At 38.7% G+C, this 20,325-nt stretch overlaps 1 protein-coding gene across 1 annotated transcript in view; it reads left to right on the top strand.

The window, feature by feature from the left end:
• Nucleotides 1–20,325, top strand: part of LOC311618890 (leucine-rich repeat- and IQ domain-containing protein 1-like) — a gene marked incomplete at its 3' end in the record, with an annotated part of 227,460 nt that overhangs the window by 26,780 nt on the left and 180,355 nt on the right. Inside the window, exons 8-9 of the mRNA XM_084876624.1 lie at nt 1,794–1,946; nt 4,473–4,623. Of these exons, the coding sequence (XP_084732750.1) occupies nt 1,794–1,946; nt 4,473–4,623 (304 nt within the window). The remainder of the gene's footprint in view (nt 1–1,793; nt 1,947–4,472; nt 4,624–20,325) is intronic.

Genomic DNA, 20,325 nt, shown 5'->3' with positions numbered 1-20,325 from the left:
AACTGCTCTCCCCTGCTGGCCATCTTGTGGTGGCCATCTTGTGTCCACATGGGGGCAGGATCTTTTGACCACATGGGGGCAGCTATCTTGATCTTGTGTGTTGGAGTGATGGTCAATCTGCATATTACTCTTGTATTAGAGAGGATAGAGGCCTGGCACATGGGTGGGAGCCAGCTGGTTTGCCCTGAAGGGTGTCCTGGATCAGGGTGGGGGTTCCCTTGGGGCATGGATGCAGCCTGGGCAAGGGGCCTGTGGTGGTTTGCAAGGCTGGCCACGCCCCCCAGTGACCCAAGCTGCGGCCCTGATATCTGGAATATATCTTCTACAATTGAAATTTTGTAGCCTGGATCAATGCTAAGCCTTCTGCTTGCTCCGTGGCAGCAGCCATTTCTGTTGGGGTTTATTCATCTTTTATAAATGAAACTTTGTAGCCTTAAGTGGAGGCCTAGGCTGGCCAGGGCAGGTGGAAAGCTTTGCTTCCTCCATTGCCTGGGGGCAACCCTGGCCTGCTCTCTCCAGCCCCGTGGCTGCCGCCATTTTTCTTGGGATTTATCTTCTACAATTGAAACTTTGTATCCTTGAGTGGAGGCCTAGGCCAGCCAGGATGTGTGGAAAGCTTGGCTTCCTTCCATTGCCAGGGAAACCCAAGCCTGCCTCCTACTCTCTGTGGCGGCAGCCATCTTTTTTGGGTTAATTTGCATACTCACTCTGGTTGGCTGGTAGGCATTGCTGGTGGGCATGGCTGGTGGGTGTAGTGGAGTGATGGTTAATTTTCATATTACTCTTTTATTAGGTAGGATTTCAGTGCACAGACTCAATTATAGTGAAATAAATAACAACATTATTACATTACTAGAGGCCCAGTGCATGAAATTTGTGCACTGGTGGGGAGGGGCATTGTCCCTCAGCCCAGTCTGCACCTTCTCCAATCTGGGATCCCTCTCACAATCCAGGACTCCTGGCTTCCAACCACTTGCCTGTCTGCCTTCCTGATTGCCCCTAACCGCTTCTGCCTGCCAGCCTGATCACCTCCTAACCACTTCCCTACCAGCCTGATCGATGCCTAAGTGTTCCCCTGCTGGCCTGATTGCCGCCAACTGCCCTCCTCTGCCAGCCATATTGTGGTGGCCATCTTGTGACCACATGGGGGGGCCATCTTGTGTGAGGGTGTGATGGTCAATTTTGCATATTATCTCTTTATTATATAGGATTCATCAGCCCTTTAACTTAGGTGAGAAATCTTGAGTTTAAAAAGTGCAGTGAATTTTCATAATAAAAAAATATTTTTATCTGATATATTCTTGAAGGACGATAAATGTAGCCCTTAATATATATAAAGTTGAATACTTTGATATTGATTTCTATTTTTAGCCAGAGAGTTCCTTAAGAAAAAAGCCTTATGAAGTAATGAGTCTATAGTAATAACTTGGTAATATGAAATATTATAAATGCATGGTCTTCAAATATTTGAAAAATATAGAAAAAAATATTATTCATGACTTTTTTCCCCCACAGATACTATATGGTTGGATATATTACATTAGTCAGTAGTAAGGAATGATTCATATCTTTATAATACAGAAGATGTGTAATAGAATGTTGTTTGTATTACATGGTTCAGGTCTCAAAGTCCCCAAAGTCTCATCAATGTGTGGCCTCAGGCTCAGACTTGAAGCACAGAATCATCTCATTTAAGTCAGATCCAGGTGGAGATGGTCTGCTCAAATAGAGGACACAGAGATTGTTACTGTTAGATAATGTTATGCACTCTAATTTTTTTTTTTAATTTCTAGGTTACAAGAGTAACATTTCAAGATTTGCCAGGTTGTAGTCTTTCCACACTGGCAGAGTGTGCCAATCTTCAGTTTCTCTCTCTTAGACGCTGTGGATTAAATTCTTTGCACGGCCTGAATAACTGCAAAAAACTGAAGTACATTGATGTACAGGTATGTCCTGTATTCTCATTATTTATCTTGAAATAAAATATAAAATGAATTCATCTTTACATTTCCAAAATGACTATTTTGAAATAAAAAGCAACATTTACTAAAATAACATGTAACTCATGTTGTAAAGAGATCAAGGGCCAACATTTCTGAGAGCCATAGAGGGAAAACGATTAGGAAGTATAACCTGGGAATTGCTTATCTCTGTGTGTGGATGATCTTGTTACTTTTTGCTATATCACAAATGGCCACATTACTTAGCAAATTAAAATAATAACCATTTTGTTTGTTCATGGTTTGGGGACCATGGATTGAGGCAGGATTGTCTGAGTATTTCTTTTGCTTCATAGTGCGTTTACTGGGTCTCATATGTAATTTGTGGCTGGGACTGTAATGTCTAAAATGCCTTCTGCTTATGATTTTTACCTTGGGAAGTTATCAATTCCTTAATAAGGACACAGGCTGGCTCCACGGTAATGCTTTTCTATGACTCTTGATTCTGTGCACTGGGCTTTTGAGTACATCCTCAATGCACGCTTCCTTGTCCTCAAGAAGTGTGCTATTTTGCAGCTGATAATTTTTCTCAACCAGTTTCTTTCCCATAGAAGGTGGAGCACCTGAAAGCTTCTTTTCATTTTGAATTATATTCTTTTCAGTTCAAACTGGTGGTACTTTCACCAATATGATTTTCTTTTAAAACATTGTGGGCTTTCTCTGCTTCTCATTAAGTTCACTCCATTAGACAAAGGCTATCCTCATAAATATTTGTGAGAGAGTTGCTATGGTCTATTTATAAAAGTCCATTTATCTTTCTGAGGTCTTAATAGAGAGATGTTGCTGATGCATCCTTGACACGTGACCTTGACACTGAGACCAATATATATGTATTGAAGAGATGTATATGTATAGTAAAAATATAAACCTATACATGAGATGCATACTTAATTCGTGATATTAGCGTTCTTGGGAGATGGAGGAACTGAGGAGGGAAGGTGGGGGGAGATTTAAATTATTTCAGTGTTGTTGTTTTTTTTTTTAAAAAAAAAAACAGTTTTATATAGGACCAAATGTTAATTATTGTTTATTTAAATTGAAATATCTTGTTATACTAGAGACCTGGTGCATGAAAATTTGTGCACTGGGGCGGGGGGGGGGGGGGGGTGGGAAGTGTGCCATCAGCCCAGCCTGAGCCCTCTTGCAGTCCAGGACTTCTCGGGGGATGTCCACAGGCCTAAGCTGACATCCCTCTGGTAGTCTGGGAGCCCTCAGAGGATGTCCGACTGACAGCTTAGGCCTGCTTCCCAGGAGGAGCAGCCTAAGCCACAATTAGACATCCTTAGCACTGCCGCAGAGATGGGAGCGGTTCCACCACTGCTGCTGCACTTGCAGCCACCAGCCCAGCTTATAGCTGAGCAGAGCTCTCCCTATGGGCGTGTACTTGCCACCAGGGGGAAGCTCCTGCGTTGAGGGTCTGCCCCCTGATGGTCAGTGTGCATCATAGTGATCGGTTGTTCTGGGTCATTCCATAATTAGGGTCAATTTACATGTTATCCTTTTATTATATAAGATGATTCTCTGTATTTTCAATATTTTAAAAGATTATATTAATAAATACAAAATTAGTTAATTATTTATTAGATTACTAGAGATCCAGTGCGTAAAATTTATGCCTGGGTAGGGTCCCTAGTGGCTGCCAGTTGCTGGCCAGGGCCTCCCTTCCCCCGGCCATCTACCCTCCCCACCAATCTGATCACCCCGCAACTGCCCGGCCCATCCTCTGTGCCCCTGCCTGGCTCCTCTCGCTCTGTCCCCTGTCCCCTGTCTGCTGGCAGCCCTGTTCCCGCTGCTGCTGCTCCCATGCACTGATGGCACTGCTAATGGTGCAGAGTGATTGGGGCTGGCACCCACAGTGGGTGCAAGTAGGGCCGGTGCCATCAGAGGGTGTGAGCAGCTGCTACTGCCCCGATCGCCTTCAGGAACAGGGGGAGGTGAAGAAGCCCTCAGGAGCGATTGGGACCAGCAGCCGATTGCACCTGCTGATGGTGTGAGCAGTGGCTCTGGTGAGTGCCAGCAGCAGGTGCGCGCCCTGGGCAGGACCATGGCACATGGGAGTAAAGAATTTTCAGCACCCACCAGAGGTTTGCCCCGATGATAGTGATTGGCACCCCACCTCGGCCTGGTGCCCCCCACTCACCTGCTCCACCATCCCACTGCAGCCAATGCCCCCCATGTTCTGTGCTCTGCCACCTGCTGCTGAGGCCCACCATGTTTCAAACATTCCCCCTGGTGGTCAGTACACATCATAACGACTGGTTGTTCGGCAGTTCTGCAGTTTGGTCGGTTTTGCAAATTAGGGTTTTATATAGATAGATTCTATATTTTCATGTAGATAGTATAACATTTTGCATGGTTATCCTAAGTTAGACAATTAGATATTCATTTGGAGATTCTATCATTTTTTTGCAAGCTTTAATTTTTTTATTAACCATTGAAATAAAACTAATTACATTTGTTTTTTTGTCTTAGGAAAATAATATTGAGACTATCGACTGTGAAAATTTGGAAAATCTCTGTGTTGTTCTTCTCAATAAAAATAAACTAACTTCTTTGCATGGTTTGGATGGCTGCACTAATATCCAAGATCTTGAACTTTCACATAATAAAATCACTCGAATTGGTGAGAACAATGGAATTTTAATATATAGACATTTATTTCTCATGATAATGTTTTTTTCATTTATTCATATTAATGAATAGGCCACCATCTATTATTTGTCTATTATATTCATGCCACACTTATTTAACCTTTTATCCTTACTTACTAAGGAAATAAAATAATTCTTAAGTTTTACAAAGGGAATATGCTCCCACCACTAACAAATGGGTAATTGTTAGCAGTTCTTGCTATTAGAATATGCACCTTCCTGTTCCTTTCCTTATAACCAGTATTGATCTGAGCTCTAATGGGGAATATAGTACCCCAGGTTGATGCCATCATTTCTTATGGATCCTATGCTTTCTGGTGGGAACTGCCAGACTTATTTGTGGTAAACCCTTTCATCACTCCTTTGCTTGCCCACATGCATCACTTGTACTAATCTTTTATTCTTTAGCTAAGGCTACTAATACAACCTGCAAGAAATAATTCATCTTCCTAATCTTCTCCATCCCTCCATTTGTATATCTATATACCTATATATTTGTATCTGTTTCCACCTTCATACTTTATAATCCATTTAATTCAGCAACAAAACTTTTTTTTTTTGTTTTTTGTTTAAAGCCAGTCCTTCTAATTCTATAAATATACTGGTCAGTTCCTCTGGTACCTTACTCCATCATTTATCACCTGTTTTATGTCAAGTTATTCCTCTTGCCATTCACTTCTATCCTCACCTCATTTCTCATAAATTTTGCTGTCAAGTTTTGGAGCATTCTGTTGTTGCTTTACTTGTTACTACTCAACTTCTCTATTCTACCAAATGAAATTAAACTTACTTCTATATGTTTCCAGTGTGATAATCTATCCTATATAATAAAAGGCTAATATGCAAATCAACCAAACAACAGAACAACTGGTCACTATGACGCACACTGACCACCAAGGGGCAGATGCTCAACGCAAGAGCCAGAAGTGGGGCTCATGGTTGGCAAGTGCAGCAGGCCTAGGGCAGCACTTGGATATCCCCTGATGGCTACTGGACTGTGAGAGGGCACAGGCCAGGCTAAGGAACCCCCGCCCCTGTGAGTGCACACATTTTGTGCACCAGGTCTCTAGTAGTATACATAAAAGAATAAATGACTGAATGACTGGTTAACTGGTCGCTATATGATGTGCAGTGACCACCAAGGGGCAGACGCTCAATGCAGAAGCTGCCCCCTGGTGGTCAGTGCACTCCCACAGCAGTAGCACCGCTCAGCTGACCAGCAGGTGCTAGATGCCAGGTTCATGGCTGGCAAGCACAGCTGTAGCAGCGCGAGCCTCTCCAGCCTCTCGTAGGGCTACCACGCGGAGGCAGTGGCAGGCACAGTGGGTTCAGGATGAGCGGGAGCAGCAGGGGCACCCAGCCTGGGCTCGGACTCCCTCCTGGCCACCTGCTGCTTCGTGCACATGCTACATCCCTCGGGATGTGGGACTGCTGGTTTCAGCCCGATTCCTGCAAGCTGGGCTGGGCTGCAAGGACAGGGCTGAAACCCGCAGTCCGACACCCCCCGAGGGTCTTGGATTGCGAGAGGATGCATTTCTTTTCGGCCTTGGGTTTTGTTCCCCAAAGTGAAACCTGAAGTTTTTTTTTTTATCTTAGTGATTATGTCATGAATTTAAAATATAATTAGTTATTTTTTTCCCATTTGATTCAGTATTATTTTTGATATGTTATACAGTATGTTTACAAAGAGAAACTGAATTTTTAAAAATAAATTTTTATTGACTTCAAAGAGGAAGAGAAGGGGAGAGAGAGATAGAAACATCATTGATGAGAGAGCATCATTGATTGACTGCTTCCTGCACAATCCCTACTGGGGATCAAGCGGCAACCCACAACCTGGGTATGTGCCCTGACCAGGAATCCAATCCGTGGCTTCTTGGTGCATGAGTTGATGCTCAACCACTGGGCCACACTGGCTGGGCTGAAACTGCATTTTAAAAAGGCATACTCAAAGAGATTTTGCTTACATGCCTGTCTTTTTCACTCTTCTCTCATCTATTTTTATATATAGACTAGAAACCTGGTGCATGAAATTCGGGGTGTATGAAGGGGGTGTATGTCCCTTAGCCCTGCCCGTGCCCTCTCACAATCTGGGACCTCCTCACGTACGGTCCCTTGGCCTGGCCAACGATCAGGGCCTATTGGGGCTTTCTTTCCCCTGGTTGACAGCAGCTGGCCCCACCCCCACTGCTGCCACTGCTTGCCATACCTGCGGTGCTGCCTCCCACTTCCCCTGCCACCAGTCACCTCCCTCTGCGGGGACAGGCATGGGTGCGATTGCTGGAAGGCACCGCACACCACCACAGCATCACTGGCTGGTGGCCGGGGCCTCCATTTGTGAGGGGATCATTTCTGGGGCTCCCAGATCGATCACCATGTAGAGGGAGACCCACCCACCCTAGCACTGCTGGCTAGGTAGCCTGGGCCTCCCTCTTTGAAGTGATTGCAGAGCCCCCCGCCCCCATCAATCACCTCACTGGCCAGTGGCAGGGCCTCCATCTTTGGGTCAATTGATCGTGGAGCCCTCCCATCAATTGCCCCGAAGAGGCTGGCCTGGGCCAATTGTATTGCCCCCGCCTTGCCTGGCCTGGTGCCAGTGTGTGTAATAGTGTGGTCGCCCAGAAGGTTGTGTGGATGGTCCTTCTGCTGTTCGGTTGTTCAGTCGATTTGCATATTATGCTTTTATTATTATAGATGATTTTGTATATACGTTTACTTAACATATATATGTGTGAATATAGTAACATGTATTTCAAAAGTATATGTATATATGTATGCATACATAAATATGCATTTTCAGATATATAAAAATATACTTATATATGCAAATCCTTTCTTTCTCAAATATAGAATACTTTAAGTACTGTGCCTTTCTTGCTTTTTTCACTTAACAAGCCATATGGCTTTATAGTATTTAATTTGTAGATATATCAGAGTGTATTTCAACAGTCCTTGGTTAATGGACATTGAATGGTTTCCATTTTTCTACATTGCCATAATGACTTCCCTTGCACCTATGTCATTTCACACTTTATCAGATATATTTTTGTTAATTTCCCACACTATATATTGTTGGGGCAGAGGACACCTGTGATTTAGGAAGACAGTGAAAGATGCATTTTATATGGGTTGTATAATTTGTATTCCTATCACTAATGCATGCTAATACCAATTTATGTTGTTCTTTTTTTATTTAAATATTTAGTTTCTTTTTCTTTTTTAATGTTATTAACATGAACATTGAAATCTATAGATTTTCCTCTGAGTACTACTTAATGCATAACTTCTGATATAGAGGTATTTTCATCAGTTCTATAATTTTATCTTTTAGCTAAGATTTTAAATTTGCAGAAGAAAAGGACTTTTACTTTATTTTTTTCTAGTTTTATTGCATATAGTCAGAGAATATTTTTATGCTATTTGTACTTTTTGGAACTTACTGTGGTTTTTCTAATTGTGGTCAATTTTTAGGAATATTTCATGTATACTTGAAAAGGAAGTTATTTATTTTTATTTCAACATAGCTCTACCTTAATCATTTGTTTTAGGTATTTTTATCTACTTCATCTACCTTGAGCTATAGGAGCTGAGGTAGCTTAAACATGTCTGTTGCTTATTAGCATATCTTTTTTTGTATCATTTGGTTTCTGCTTAATGAATGTTGCTCCATGCTGTTCATAGATCTTCTTAACTGAGTTATCTTCACTGTGAATTTTAGCCTAGAAATTTATGTTCCTTATTTTTTGTCTCTCTGTTGCTTTCTGAGATTAAATTCTGTCTTGTCTAACAGCTTCTTTATGTTCATATTTACCTTTTTGGCAACTTAAAAAACAACTTTCTTTAATTTTTCTGAATCACTGCGTTTTAGGTGTGTCTTTGTATACAGCATAGATTTGTGTTTTAGATTCTGATCCAAGCTTAAATGTTTCCCCTCACATAGAGACCATGGTTATTTATATTTATTAGCTTAATTTACATAATTGGTCTCAGTTCTGCCATGGCACTCAGGTTAATGCTGTCTCTTACTGGTGGGAGGTCTGTTGATAATACATGGGTTCTTCCACCAATAGGGCACCTCATTTCTTACTTGTCCATTCTGTTTCCCTAGGATTCCCTCTGTGGATTCAGCCTAGAACGTGTTGGCTCTGGATACTTACTTATTGCCCCATTTAGAAAAAAATCAGCTTGTAATTTCTTTATTTCCCATTTAAATGGGAAGGGTAATTTGTAGGTACTTTTATTTCTTTTTGCTCTTTATGAAAATCTGGAGGAGGTATGGAGACAGTTGGATCTAGGCAGTCACAATCATATCCCATTTATTGGGTCGGCAACTAAGTAATTGCGGGTTTCACACATATATGGCTTCAGTTGAATTTTTAGGTTTGCAGACGTAGTACAAATGTAAAACACATTTTGTTATTTGATAGTTGGCTATTCAGCTGTTAATCAGTAAAAAAAGTTTTTTGATCTGTTTTGTAGTTTTCGTTTGGCATTCGTTAAAAAATGGAAAATCAAAAGGAACATTTTCGTCATATTTTGCTTTTTTATTTCCTCAAAGGGAAAAACGCATCGCAAGCTCATAAAAAGTTATGTGCTGTTTATGGTGATGAAGCCTTAAAAGATCGGCAGTGTCAAAATTGGTTTGCCAAATTTTGTTCTGGTGATTTTTCACTCAAAGATGAAAAACGCTCTGGTCGTCCAGTTGAAGTTGATGACGCCCTAATCAAAGCAATAATCAATTCGGACTGTCACAGTACAACACGTGAGATTGCAGAGAAGCTTCATGTATCACATACATGCATTGAAAATCACTTAAAACAACTTGGCTATGTTTAAAAACTCGATACATGGGTTCCTCACGAAATTAAAGAATCACAGTTAACGCAACGCATTAGCAGCTGCGATTTGCTAAAGAAACATAATGAAAATGATCCATTTTTAAAACGACTGATAACTGGCGATGAAAAATGGGTTGTTTACAACAATATCAAGCGGAAAAGATCATGGAGCAAGCCAGGTGAACCAACTCAAATAACATCAAAAGCTGATATTCATCAAAAGAAGGTTTTGTTATCAGTTTGGTGGGATTACAAAGGAATTGTCTACTTTGAACTCTTACCACCCAACCGAACGATCAATTCTGATGTCTACATTGAACAACTAATGAAATTAAACAATGCAGTTGAAGAAAAGCGGCCCGAATTGACAAATCGAAAAGGTGTTGTATTCCATCATGACAATGCAAGGCCACACACATCTTTGGTCACTCGGCAAAAATTAATGGAGCTTGGTTGGGATGTTTTGCCACATCCACCATATAGTCCTGACCTTGCACCATCTGATTACTTTTTGTTTCGATCTTTACAAAACTCCTTGAATGGTAAAAATTTCAATAATGATGATGATGTCAAATCGTACCTGATTCAGTTTTTTGCTAATAAAAACCAGAAGTTTTTTGAACGTGGGATTATGATGCTGCCTGGAAGATGGCAAAAGGTCATTGATCAAAATGGGCAATACATTACAGAATAAAGTTATTTAGTTCCATGAAAAAATTGTCTTTGATTTTCTTTAAAAAATCCGCAATTACTTAGCTGCCGACCCAATATTTTAAACATGAGGAAAATATAGTTGTTAGCACAAAGGAAGCTTTTGTTTTACAAATGCTTCAAAAAAAAAAAAAAACCTTTGAAAATAGTATAATGTAGTTTAATTTGTTCATTTTCCTGTGTGTCTGTGTTGCCTACTCATGACTTCTCCATATGGAAATACTGATACTTTTGATACAAAATTTTTATTTTAAAATTTCAATGTAATATACATATAGGGATATTTTGTTGTTTTTGTTGGAATGAAGACAAGTGCATTGAGATGTATGTTACTGTATTGGCACTCAGTGCAAACACGCTTAAAAAAAAAATTGAAAGGCTATTTGTAAGAAGAAATGCTTGAACTCTCATTCACTTTACTTTCACTGCCAGCAGTGCTGTAGGGGATTTTTTGTAGGCAGTGGATTTCCTGGGGTAGGGTATCTGCAAGATTTATGTGAAAACTGCCATCCTATTAATTGATGTACCTGAGGTATCTCTATGTGGTATAGAGCAAACAAGGTAAAAGACATTTTTGCTGTCTGTTGGATACAATGAAAACACTATTTATTGAGTGTGAGGAGAGTATACCTGAGAAAGTAGGTTTTCTGAAAACCAGTTGGAATCTGTTTTTCATCTTCAGAAAGTGCTTATAGAGATTCTGGTTAAGCTAAGTGAAAAGCATAGATTTTGTCTTTCAATGATAAATTGATGCTGAAAACTCTTATGAAAGCGCACAAAGATAGATTTGTGTTTATAAATTAATAAGTTACCAACCTATGCTATATTTCTTATGTAGGTGAAATAACATTGGAAGCAATACCAGATATTTTATATCTGTAGTTTCAAGTTTAATTTGTTTCTAATTCTTCCTAAGCTGTAGTTATTGCAGTATTTGACATGTAATATTAGTGCTAGTTATACTTTTTATGATAAAACAATAATGAATATTTTCATTTGACCTTCTTTACATTTAAGTGAATGAGAATAGCTACTGTATCAATTTATTTAAGACTATTATTGGAAATTATTCATGCTGAGAATTTTCTATTCTAATTAAACTGTTTATAGAAATAGAAACACACTATGAAATTTACTTTTTGAATGTTTGGGGAAGGGTGTGGGAGAGGGAGGGGGTCATTGGGGAACAAAAGGGGGACATCTATAATACTTTCAAAAATAAAGATACATTTTTAAAAGGTAATTTAAAATTTAATTCTCTAAATTAATATTACATAGTTAATATATTTTTATTATTACCTTTAATGTTTAAACATATTGAGTGTGCTGTAGCTTTGGAAAGAGTTAGTTTTAATCATTATTATTAACTAGAGGCCTGGTGCACAAATTCATGCACCAGCGGGGTCTTTTGGGCTGGCCTATAGAATTGGGTCAAGATCAGCTCTATGACATCCCCTGAGGGGTCCCAGATTGCAAGAGGGCACAAGTCAGGCTGAGGGACCCCACCAGTGCATAATCTGGGCTGGGGAGGGATGTGGGAGGTTGGCCAGCTGGGGAGAGGTTGCTTGAGGACTCCAGGTCATGTCTGGCCCATCTTGCTCAGTCTCAATCAGCTGGACCCCAGCAGCAAACTAACTGATCAGAACATCCGCCCCCTAGTGCTCAGTGCACCTCATAGTGAGCAGTTGAGCAGCCTTAGCATATCATTAGCATATTATGCTTTAATTGGTTGAATGGATGACCAGACAGACACTTAGCATATTAGTTTTTTATTATATAGGATTATAACTAAAATATATAACATTTTAATTTATATTTTAGTTATAATCCTATATAATAAATCACACACATATATATATATATGAATTATTTTCTAGCCAAATTTAGTAAAAAATAAAGTATTACATTAGGATATATATAGGGTCATATAAGTTTTGAAGTAATTTAAAGAATACCATGTACATTTTTCTGTAATATCCTATGATTGGTTATATATTGAGGGCAAGTTTTGATAGTAGAATATTTTTTACTTAATGCGCAAAATAATTGATTTAGTTTAATTAAGTTCACTAGGTTGATAATTTTATTTATTTTATTTATTTTTTAAATATATATATTTTATTGATTTTTTACAGAGAGAAAGGGAGAGAGATAGAGAGCTAGAAACGTCGATGAGAGAGAAACATCGACCAGCTGCCTCTTGCACACCCCCTACCGGGGATATGCCCGCAACCAATGTACATGTCCTTGACAGGAATCGAACCTGGGACCTTTCAGTCCGCAGACCGACGCTCTACCACTGAACCAAACCGGTTTTGGCTAGGTTGATGATTTTAAAGATGAATTATTTTACTCAAACAAGCTATTTTATTATGCTGTTTTATTAATATAAAGTGTTTTATGATTTTTCTTTGAGTTACATGACTATCTTTTATAACTCAGTTAACTTGGGTGGATTTCAGTTTAAGAGTTAAGATTTGTTATATCATTATTATATATCATGCTTTCTTTGGTAAAGCATTTTGTTTTGTGCAAATAATGTGTAAAATTATTCATTGAATGGATGCTATAACAGTGATTATTAAAGTTTACAAAATCTCTGTGGGAAACCTTTTGTATTCTGGGTTAGTATTTTTTTAAATATATTTTATTGACTTTTTACAGAGAGGAAGGGAGAGGATAGAAAGTTAGAAACATCGAACAGTTGCCTCCTGCACATCCCCCCTGGGGATGTGCCTGCAACTAATGAACATGCCCTTGACTGGAATCGAATCTGAGACCTTTCTGTCCAAAGACCAACGCTCTGTCCACTGAGTGAAACTGGTTTCGGCTTGAGTTAGTATTTTTACATATATATTTTAATGAATAGAACAAAGCAGATGAAAAATAGGAGATGTAGAATTTATAATCTAGTTTTCTTTGATCCTCTCATTTTTATGTCAAATTTTATTGACTTTCTAGAAGAAATGTTTGAAACTAAATAATTTTTTAAAAGTTATGCATAATGAAAAAATTGTTTTATAAATTTTTACAGAAATACAACAAAATAATAAATACAGTAATAGATTATTTTTTACCACTTGGCGTTATTTTATGCTATACTAGAGGCCTGGTACACAAAATTCATGCACTGCCGGGGGGGGGGGGGGGGCGTTCCTCAGCCCGGACTGGGCCCTCTCGCAGTCCCCGGGAGCCCTCAGGAGATGCCTGACTGATGGCTTAGTGCTGCAGTGGAGGCGGGAGAAGCTCCTGCCACCGCTGCTGCGCTCACCAGCCATAAATCAGGCTTCGGGCTGAGTGGTGCTCCTCCTGTAGGAGCACACTGACCACCAGGGGGCAGCTCCTGCATTGAGTGTCTGCCCCTGGTGGTCAGTGCACATCATAGTGACTGGCCATTCCGCCATTTGGTCAATTTGCATATTATTCTTTTATTATATAGGGTTATATAGGATTATTTCATTTGATTTCCCTAGTTTGCTATGAGTTAGATATTGTTAATTTTTTTTTTCAGGTAAGATAACTGAAGCACAGAGAGGTTCAGTATTTTGTTTAAGATCACACAGTTAATAAATGATAAAGTCAGTATTTGAAACTCAGCAGTCTACCTTAGTATCTAATTTTTTAATTGCATCAAAATACTGCCTCTCTAATAAATATACATTTAATATTTAAGATTTTTACTTTTTTGTTACATTGTAGTACAATTCTTTATGCTGAAAAAAGTGTAATGACTTCGAGCTTTATTCATTAATGAATTTACTAATGAGCAAATTTATTAAGCATTCATTATGTGCCAGCACTTTTCCAGGCACAAGAACATAGCACTGGAATATTGCTGAGGACGTAGCAATAAACAAAACTATTAAAGATCCTGATTTTCACCAGGATTATCTTAGTGATAAATATTTATATAGAGAGAAAGAGATTAGGGGTAAACTGCTATACTTCATTGATTAAATATTGGAAAACATGAAAATAAGTATGATTTTAATATGTAAGAGAAAATAATTACTTTTATTTTCTCATCTATAAAGCTTCTTTCTGATCAGCTATTTTAGGAAATCTTTAATCTGGAATAAATGTTTCTTTGATGTGAGCAATTAACCTGTTCATTTATAAATTTCAGGTAATAATCTTCCTAGAAAATATTGTAAATTAATAGAGCTACTAAGAGGTTTGTTTTTTTTCCTTTTTTTCCCCCTCTTTGTTTTGTTTTTTTCTCTGCTGTCTTATTTTCACTTCATATCACTTTATGGAAAAGTGACACTAGTATATAGTAAGTATGAAAGATACTGAAATAATTCAGCATTTTCACATAGCTTCATTGCTATATCATGGCTCATAGGAAAATATGCCTGGGCTAAATCTTGCTACCAAATGTCTCTGGAACTTTAGAAAAATAGTGAGGTAAAATAAAGCTCTGGACAGTCTGATCGCTGCTTCCCTGTCTCCAGGTCTGTTTCTGTTTATCAATTTATGTTGTTCATTTTTCCCCCTAGATGCGTTAGACCATGTGATCACTGTCAGGCCTCAGAGGGAAGGTAGGGAAGGGTGGGGGCAAAGGGAAGAGATCAACCAAAGGACTTGTGTGAATGCATATGAGCCTAACCAGAGGTCATGGACAACAGGGGGTGGGCATACATGGGAAGGGGTTTGCGATGGTAATGGGGGGATGAGGACAATTATGTGACACCATAATCAATAAAGAAATAAAATAAAAAGACATATGGTTAGATTTAAAGGAGAAACAGGTTTTATTTTGCTAGTGCTAAATTTTTATCACACACACTCCTCAATGGTGTTATTTCTCTGCACATTGTGTAAAATTCTAAAGTAATTTTGGATTGTATTAAATATAATAATAAAATACTTTTATTATGCTAAAAAAATAAAATAAAGCTCTGGATATTTTGCTTGTAGAAATGTCCTTTGTTACATATTTAGTGAATCCTTTGGGTTCCATTAGATGGTGCTAGCTTTTTAGATTTTTTATTTTATTTTTTAAATTATATTTATTGAGATAACTTTGGTTAATACAATTATATAGTCTTCAAGTGTAAATTTCTATGGTACATGATCTGTGTATTGCATTGTGTGCTCAGCACCCTGGGTTAAATCATTGTTTGTCACCAAACATTTGGCTTCTTTTACTGTTTACTACCTTCAAACCTCCTTGCTTCTGGTTACTACCATGCTGTTGTCTGTGTCTGTGAGTTTCAGTTTTAGATCCCATACCAGGGGCCCAGTGCATGAATTTGTGCACCTTGAGAGGAACTGTGGGCCATGAGGCTGCTGAGGACACAGGGGCGGGTCTCGGCCCATCCTCTGTGCCTCGCCTGGCCACTCCCTCTGCGTCCCCAGTTCCCTGTCTGTGGCCACTCTCATGCGCCAATGGTGCCGGCCCAGCTCACAACTGTTGACAGTGCAAACTGACTGGGGCTGGCACTGTCGGTGGATGCAAGCGATGGCTGCTGCCCCTCAGGAGCAGGGGAGGTAGAGAAGCCCTGAGGGGCGATCAGGGCTGGCAACCACCACTCACACCTGCTGATTGTGCCGAGCAATTGGGACTGGCACTGGGTACCAGCAGCGGGTGCAAGCAGTGGCTCCAGTGCTGGCATCAGGTATGAGCGCTGTATGTGGGAGCAAAGAATCTTCAGTAACCACCAGCGGCTGGCCCTGATGACAGCAACTGATGTCCCGCCTTGTTCCGGCGCATCCCCTGCTCACCTGCTCCACCATCCCACCACAGCTGACACTCACCCCTGATCGTCAGTGCACATTGTTTAGTTGTTTGATTGTTCCACCATTTAGCCTATTTGCATATTAGGGTTTTACATATATAGATATGAGTGAAATCATATGGTTCTTAGTTTTGTTTTGTGTTCTGATATTCTCAAGATCTATCCATGTTGTCGCAAATGGCAGTATTTCATCTTTTCTTATGGATGAGTAGTATTTCTTTGTATATATGTATATCTTCTTTATTCAGCCATCTGTCAAAGAACACTGGTCATTTCCATGTCTTGACCACCATGAATAATGCTGCAGTGAACATAGGGATGCATATATCTTTGTGAATAAATGTTTTCAAATTTTTCTGGTAGATACCCACGTGAGGGATTGCTTTGTTCTTATTTTTTGAGGAACCTCCATACTGTTTTCTGCAGTGACTGTACCAGTCTACATTCCTACCAGTAGTGAACGAGAGCTCTTTTTTTCTCTATAAACTCTCCAACCCTTATTACTTGTCCATTACCAGATGGCTTCAAAAAATTAAAAAAGTGGCACATTTTATGAGGCCAACATAATCCTAATACCAAAACTTTGTAAGGACAATTCCCAAAAGAAAACTACAGACACAACTATCCTAAACAAAGTACTGACATGGCAAATGCAAAAATACATTAAAAAATGATACATCATTATCAAGTGGGGTTTATTCCAGGGTAAAAGGATGGTTCAACATATGCAAATTGATCAATGTAATACACCACATTAGCAAAATAAAGATAAAAATCACATATTCTCTTCAATAGATCCAGAAAAGCATTTTATAAGCTACAACATCCATTTGTGATTAAAACACTCAAGAAAATGTACACAGAAGGAAAGTACCTCAATGTAATAAAGGCCATATTGACCAAACCCTCAGCTAATATAATACTCAATGGTGTCAAAGTGAAAGTTTTCCCTTTAAAATCAGGAACGAAACAGGAGGTTCACTCTCACCACTCTTATTCAACATAGTTCTGGAAGTCCTAGCCAAAGCAATCAAAAAAGAGAAGGAAAGAAAAGACATCCAAATTGGGAATGAAGAAATGAAAATGTCACTTTTTGCAGATAACATGACTTTATATAGAAAAACCTAGTCTCCACCAAAAAAAAAAAAAAAAAAAATAGAAACAATAAACAAATACAGTAAAGTTGCAGGATACAAAATTAAATGAATAAAAATCCACTGCATTCCTAAATTAGTGATGAAGTTTCAGAGAAAGAAATGGGGAAAAAATGATTCCTTTTGCAATTGTAACAAAAAGAATAAAATATCTAGGAATAAACTTAAAGCATGTGAAGGATATACATACTGAAAACTACAAAACATTATTGAAGAGATTGAAAAAGACACAATGAAATAGAAAGTTACTCAGGGTCATGGATTGGAAGAATCAATATAATAGTTAAAATGTCCATATTACCCAAAGCAATAGACATATTTAATACAATCCCCGTCAAAATCACAATTTTTTTCTGCCCTGGCCAACATGGCTCAGTTGTTTGGAGTGTGGTCCTGTATACTGGCAGGTCCAATCCCCATTCAGGAAGTGGAAGGAAGACAAGATATCAATCAATTTTTTTCCTTTCCTTTCCTCTCTCTAAAGTCAATAAAAATAATCCAATGACATTTATTAAAGAAATAGAACCAAAAAATCTTCAGATTTGTATGGAAGCACAAAAGTCCTTGAATAGCTGAAGTAATACTCTAGTTTTGAAACAGAACACAATGCCTCATACAAAGCTGAAAGGGATCTTACAGATCTGCCAGTCTTGGCTTGGGCTTAGTTTACACATGGAAAAACAGACCCACATAGTTTTCATCTAACTCCTGGCAGAGGTGGGGCTGGACTCCAAGTTTGCTGATTCCTGTTTCAGTATTCTTGTTTCCATGTGACATGTATGATCCTGAAGCACTTTTTGCATTGAAATTAAAAATCTCAAATCCACCTCAGCGTGTTTGTAGGTGACTGTCAAACATATTGAGCAGCTAAGGATATAGATGCTTACGAAATACTTATTTAGTGAAAACCACCAGCCTAATTTAACATTTGTAGTTTGGCTGTTCCTTACAAGCGAGTTTTTTGTTTCTTTCTTTTTTTTTCTTTTCTTTTTCTTTCTCTCTCTCCCTCTCTCTCTCTCTCTCTCTCTCTCTCTCTCTCTCTCTCTCTCTCTCTCTCTCTCTCTCTCTCTCTCTCTCTCTCCTGTGGCAGGAATGTTTTTGAAGACTTTGGCTCATTTCAGTGGGAGGAATTCTTTGAAAAAAGATATTTGTAGCAAGTATATCCAAATGCTAATTTTGCCATGGGCAAGGGCCCTTTGCCGGATAAACACACTTGGCTTCAGTTTTATTTTGTGAGGCCTAGAAAACTTTTAAAGAGCTAATAAAGAATACATTGAAGAATATTTAAGCAATTCTTTATATTTATTACATTTAAGTCCTTTGAAAGTTTTTTTGGCTATCGTTTGTTGTTTTGTCTTGGATGTGGAATGGAAGAAATATCAGAAATTTTTACTGGGAGAAAATAATTTTCTTAGATATGTTGAGGAGTAATGGTATTCTAAGGTAAGGCTTGCTATAAGTCTATTTTGCTCAGTTCTTGTTTTCCATTCAATAGCAAAGAATTTCTAAGATTAAAAGAGGGAGGGTGGTTATTTTTTCTAACTTCCTCCCCATCTCGATTTTCCCTTTTGATCCAAATGCACGGACTGGATCAAATTACTGCTTATTCAGTTATATATAGATGTTTATTCAGTAAGTATTAATACCCTATTCCTTCTTTAAGGTTTAGCTCAAACAATTCTCTTTGAAGACTTATTTGGTCACAATTATAGTTTTTAAACTCCTTGTTTTCAATGAACATAATTGTTACAGGAAAGAATAATAGCTATCATTTCTAGTATCCAGCATGTGAAAGTGTTATATAAGCTCTATTTTAAAATATTTTTAATCCTCCCAATAACATAAATCACCCCACTCCACAGATTAAGGAACAACGACTCAGAGAAATTAACCAAGTTATTTTTATTAATACTAGAGGCCCGGTGCATGGAATTTGTGCACAGTGGGGTTCCCTTAGCCCAGCCTGCACCCTCACCAATTCGGGACCCCTTGGGGTATGTCTGACTGCCGAGGATCGGCCTAAACTGGCAGTCGGACATCCCTCTCACAATCCTGGGCCACTGGCTCTTAATCACTCACTCACCTGCCTGCCTGCCTGATCACCCCTAACTATCCCCCACCAGCCTGGTTGCCTCTAATTGCCCCCCATCTGCTGGCCTGGTCACCCCCAACTACCCCCTTGCCAGCCTAGTTGCTCATTATTGTCCTCCCTCTCCCGGCAGCCTAACAGCCTCCAACTGCCCCCTTGCTGGCCTGGTAGCCCTCAACTGCCCCCCTGCTGTCCTGAATGCCCCTAGATGCCCCCCCTCCACTGTCCTGGTCACCCCATGCAGTCTGCTGTTTAGTCATTTGATCATCTCTCACTAACCACCCTGCCGGCCTGATAGGCAGCCATCTTGTGAAGGTGTGAGGGTTAATTTGTGTATTATGTCTTTATTATATAGGAAAACTAGTTTTGAAATAGGTATGATTATTGAAATTTAGGATTGCCTGCCTCGGAGCCTATTCAGTTTTCATTATACTGTACTGCCTATTGATTAAATGGGGGTACTGAATATGTCAGCATAGCCATGGAGAAAATTATGTACATGACTCCCTTGATGATTTTAGATTGTTTGTCTTTAATCTTATATACAATATTTTTGCTTTATAAATATTGTTGAGGCCATGAAATTTGGCACACACAAATTTATAACTGTTAAACATTTCTGTTAAATTGATCAATTTAATCATTTGTAAATGTCCCTGTTCACATGTATTAAAGCTTTCTGCTTTAGTCTTCTATTTCTAATATAAGCAAACTAAATTTCTTTTGGACATAGGAAGGCTTATAAATTTTTATAAATGATTGAGGGCCTCACTCAAACAGCTTTCATTTATGTTCGTTATATCTATTAATATTTTCAATATTTGCTGTATTAGACAAATATTAGAAAACTTTGTTTTTATTCATTCAGAGTTTAAAATAATACTTTTATGCCTTTGCATTCATAACAGTTTTATAATTTTAACTATATTTTTTTAATAAAAAGATATAGTGAAAGGAGGGCCATTGTTACAGGTTTGCAAATTTCTTTAATGTTTTGCTTAACACAAGACAACTGGATTTCCATAGTTTCTTCTCTGTTCAGGTTGTTATATCATATCTCATATAGCCTTTGAAAAATTATACTATGTGCTCTTGAACATTAAGAATAAAAAAGTAAATAATGTCTTAGAATTACTATGAA

This window comes from Pipistrellus hanaki (assembly GCF_964339955.1).
Source record: "Pipistrellus hanaki genome assembly, chromosome: 3".
Taxonomy (NCBI): Eukaryota; Metazoa; Chordata; class Mammalia; order Chiroptera; family Vespertilionidae; genus Pipistrellus; species Pipistrellus hanaki.
Note: the sequence above shows the minus strand (reverse complement) of the source record. Positions and strands in the feature narration are given on the sequence as shown.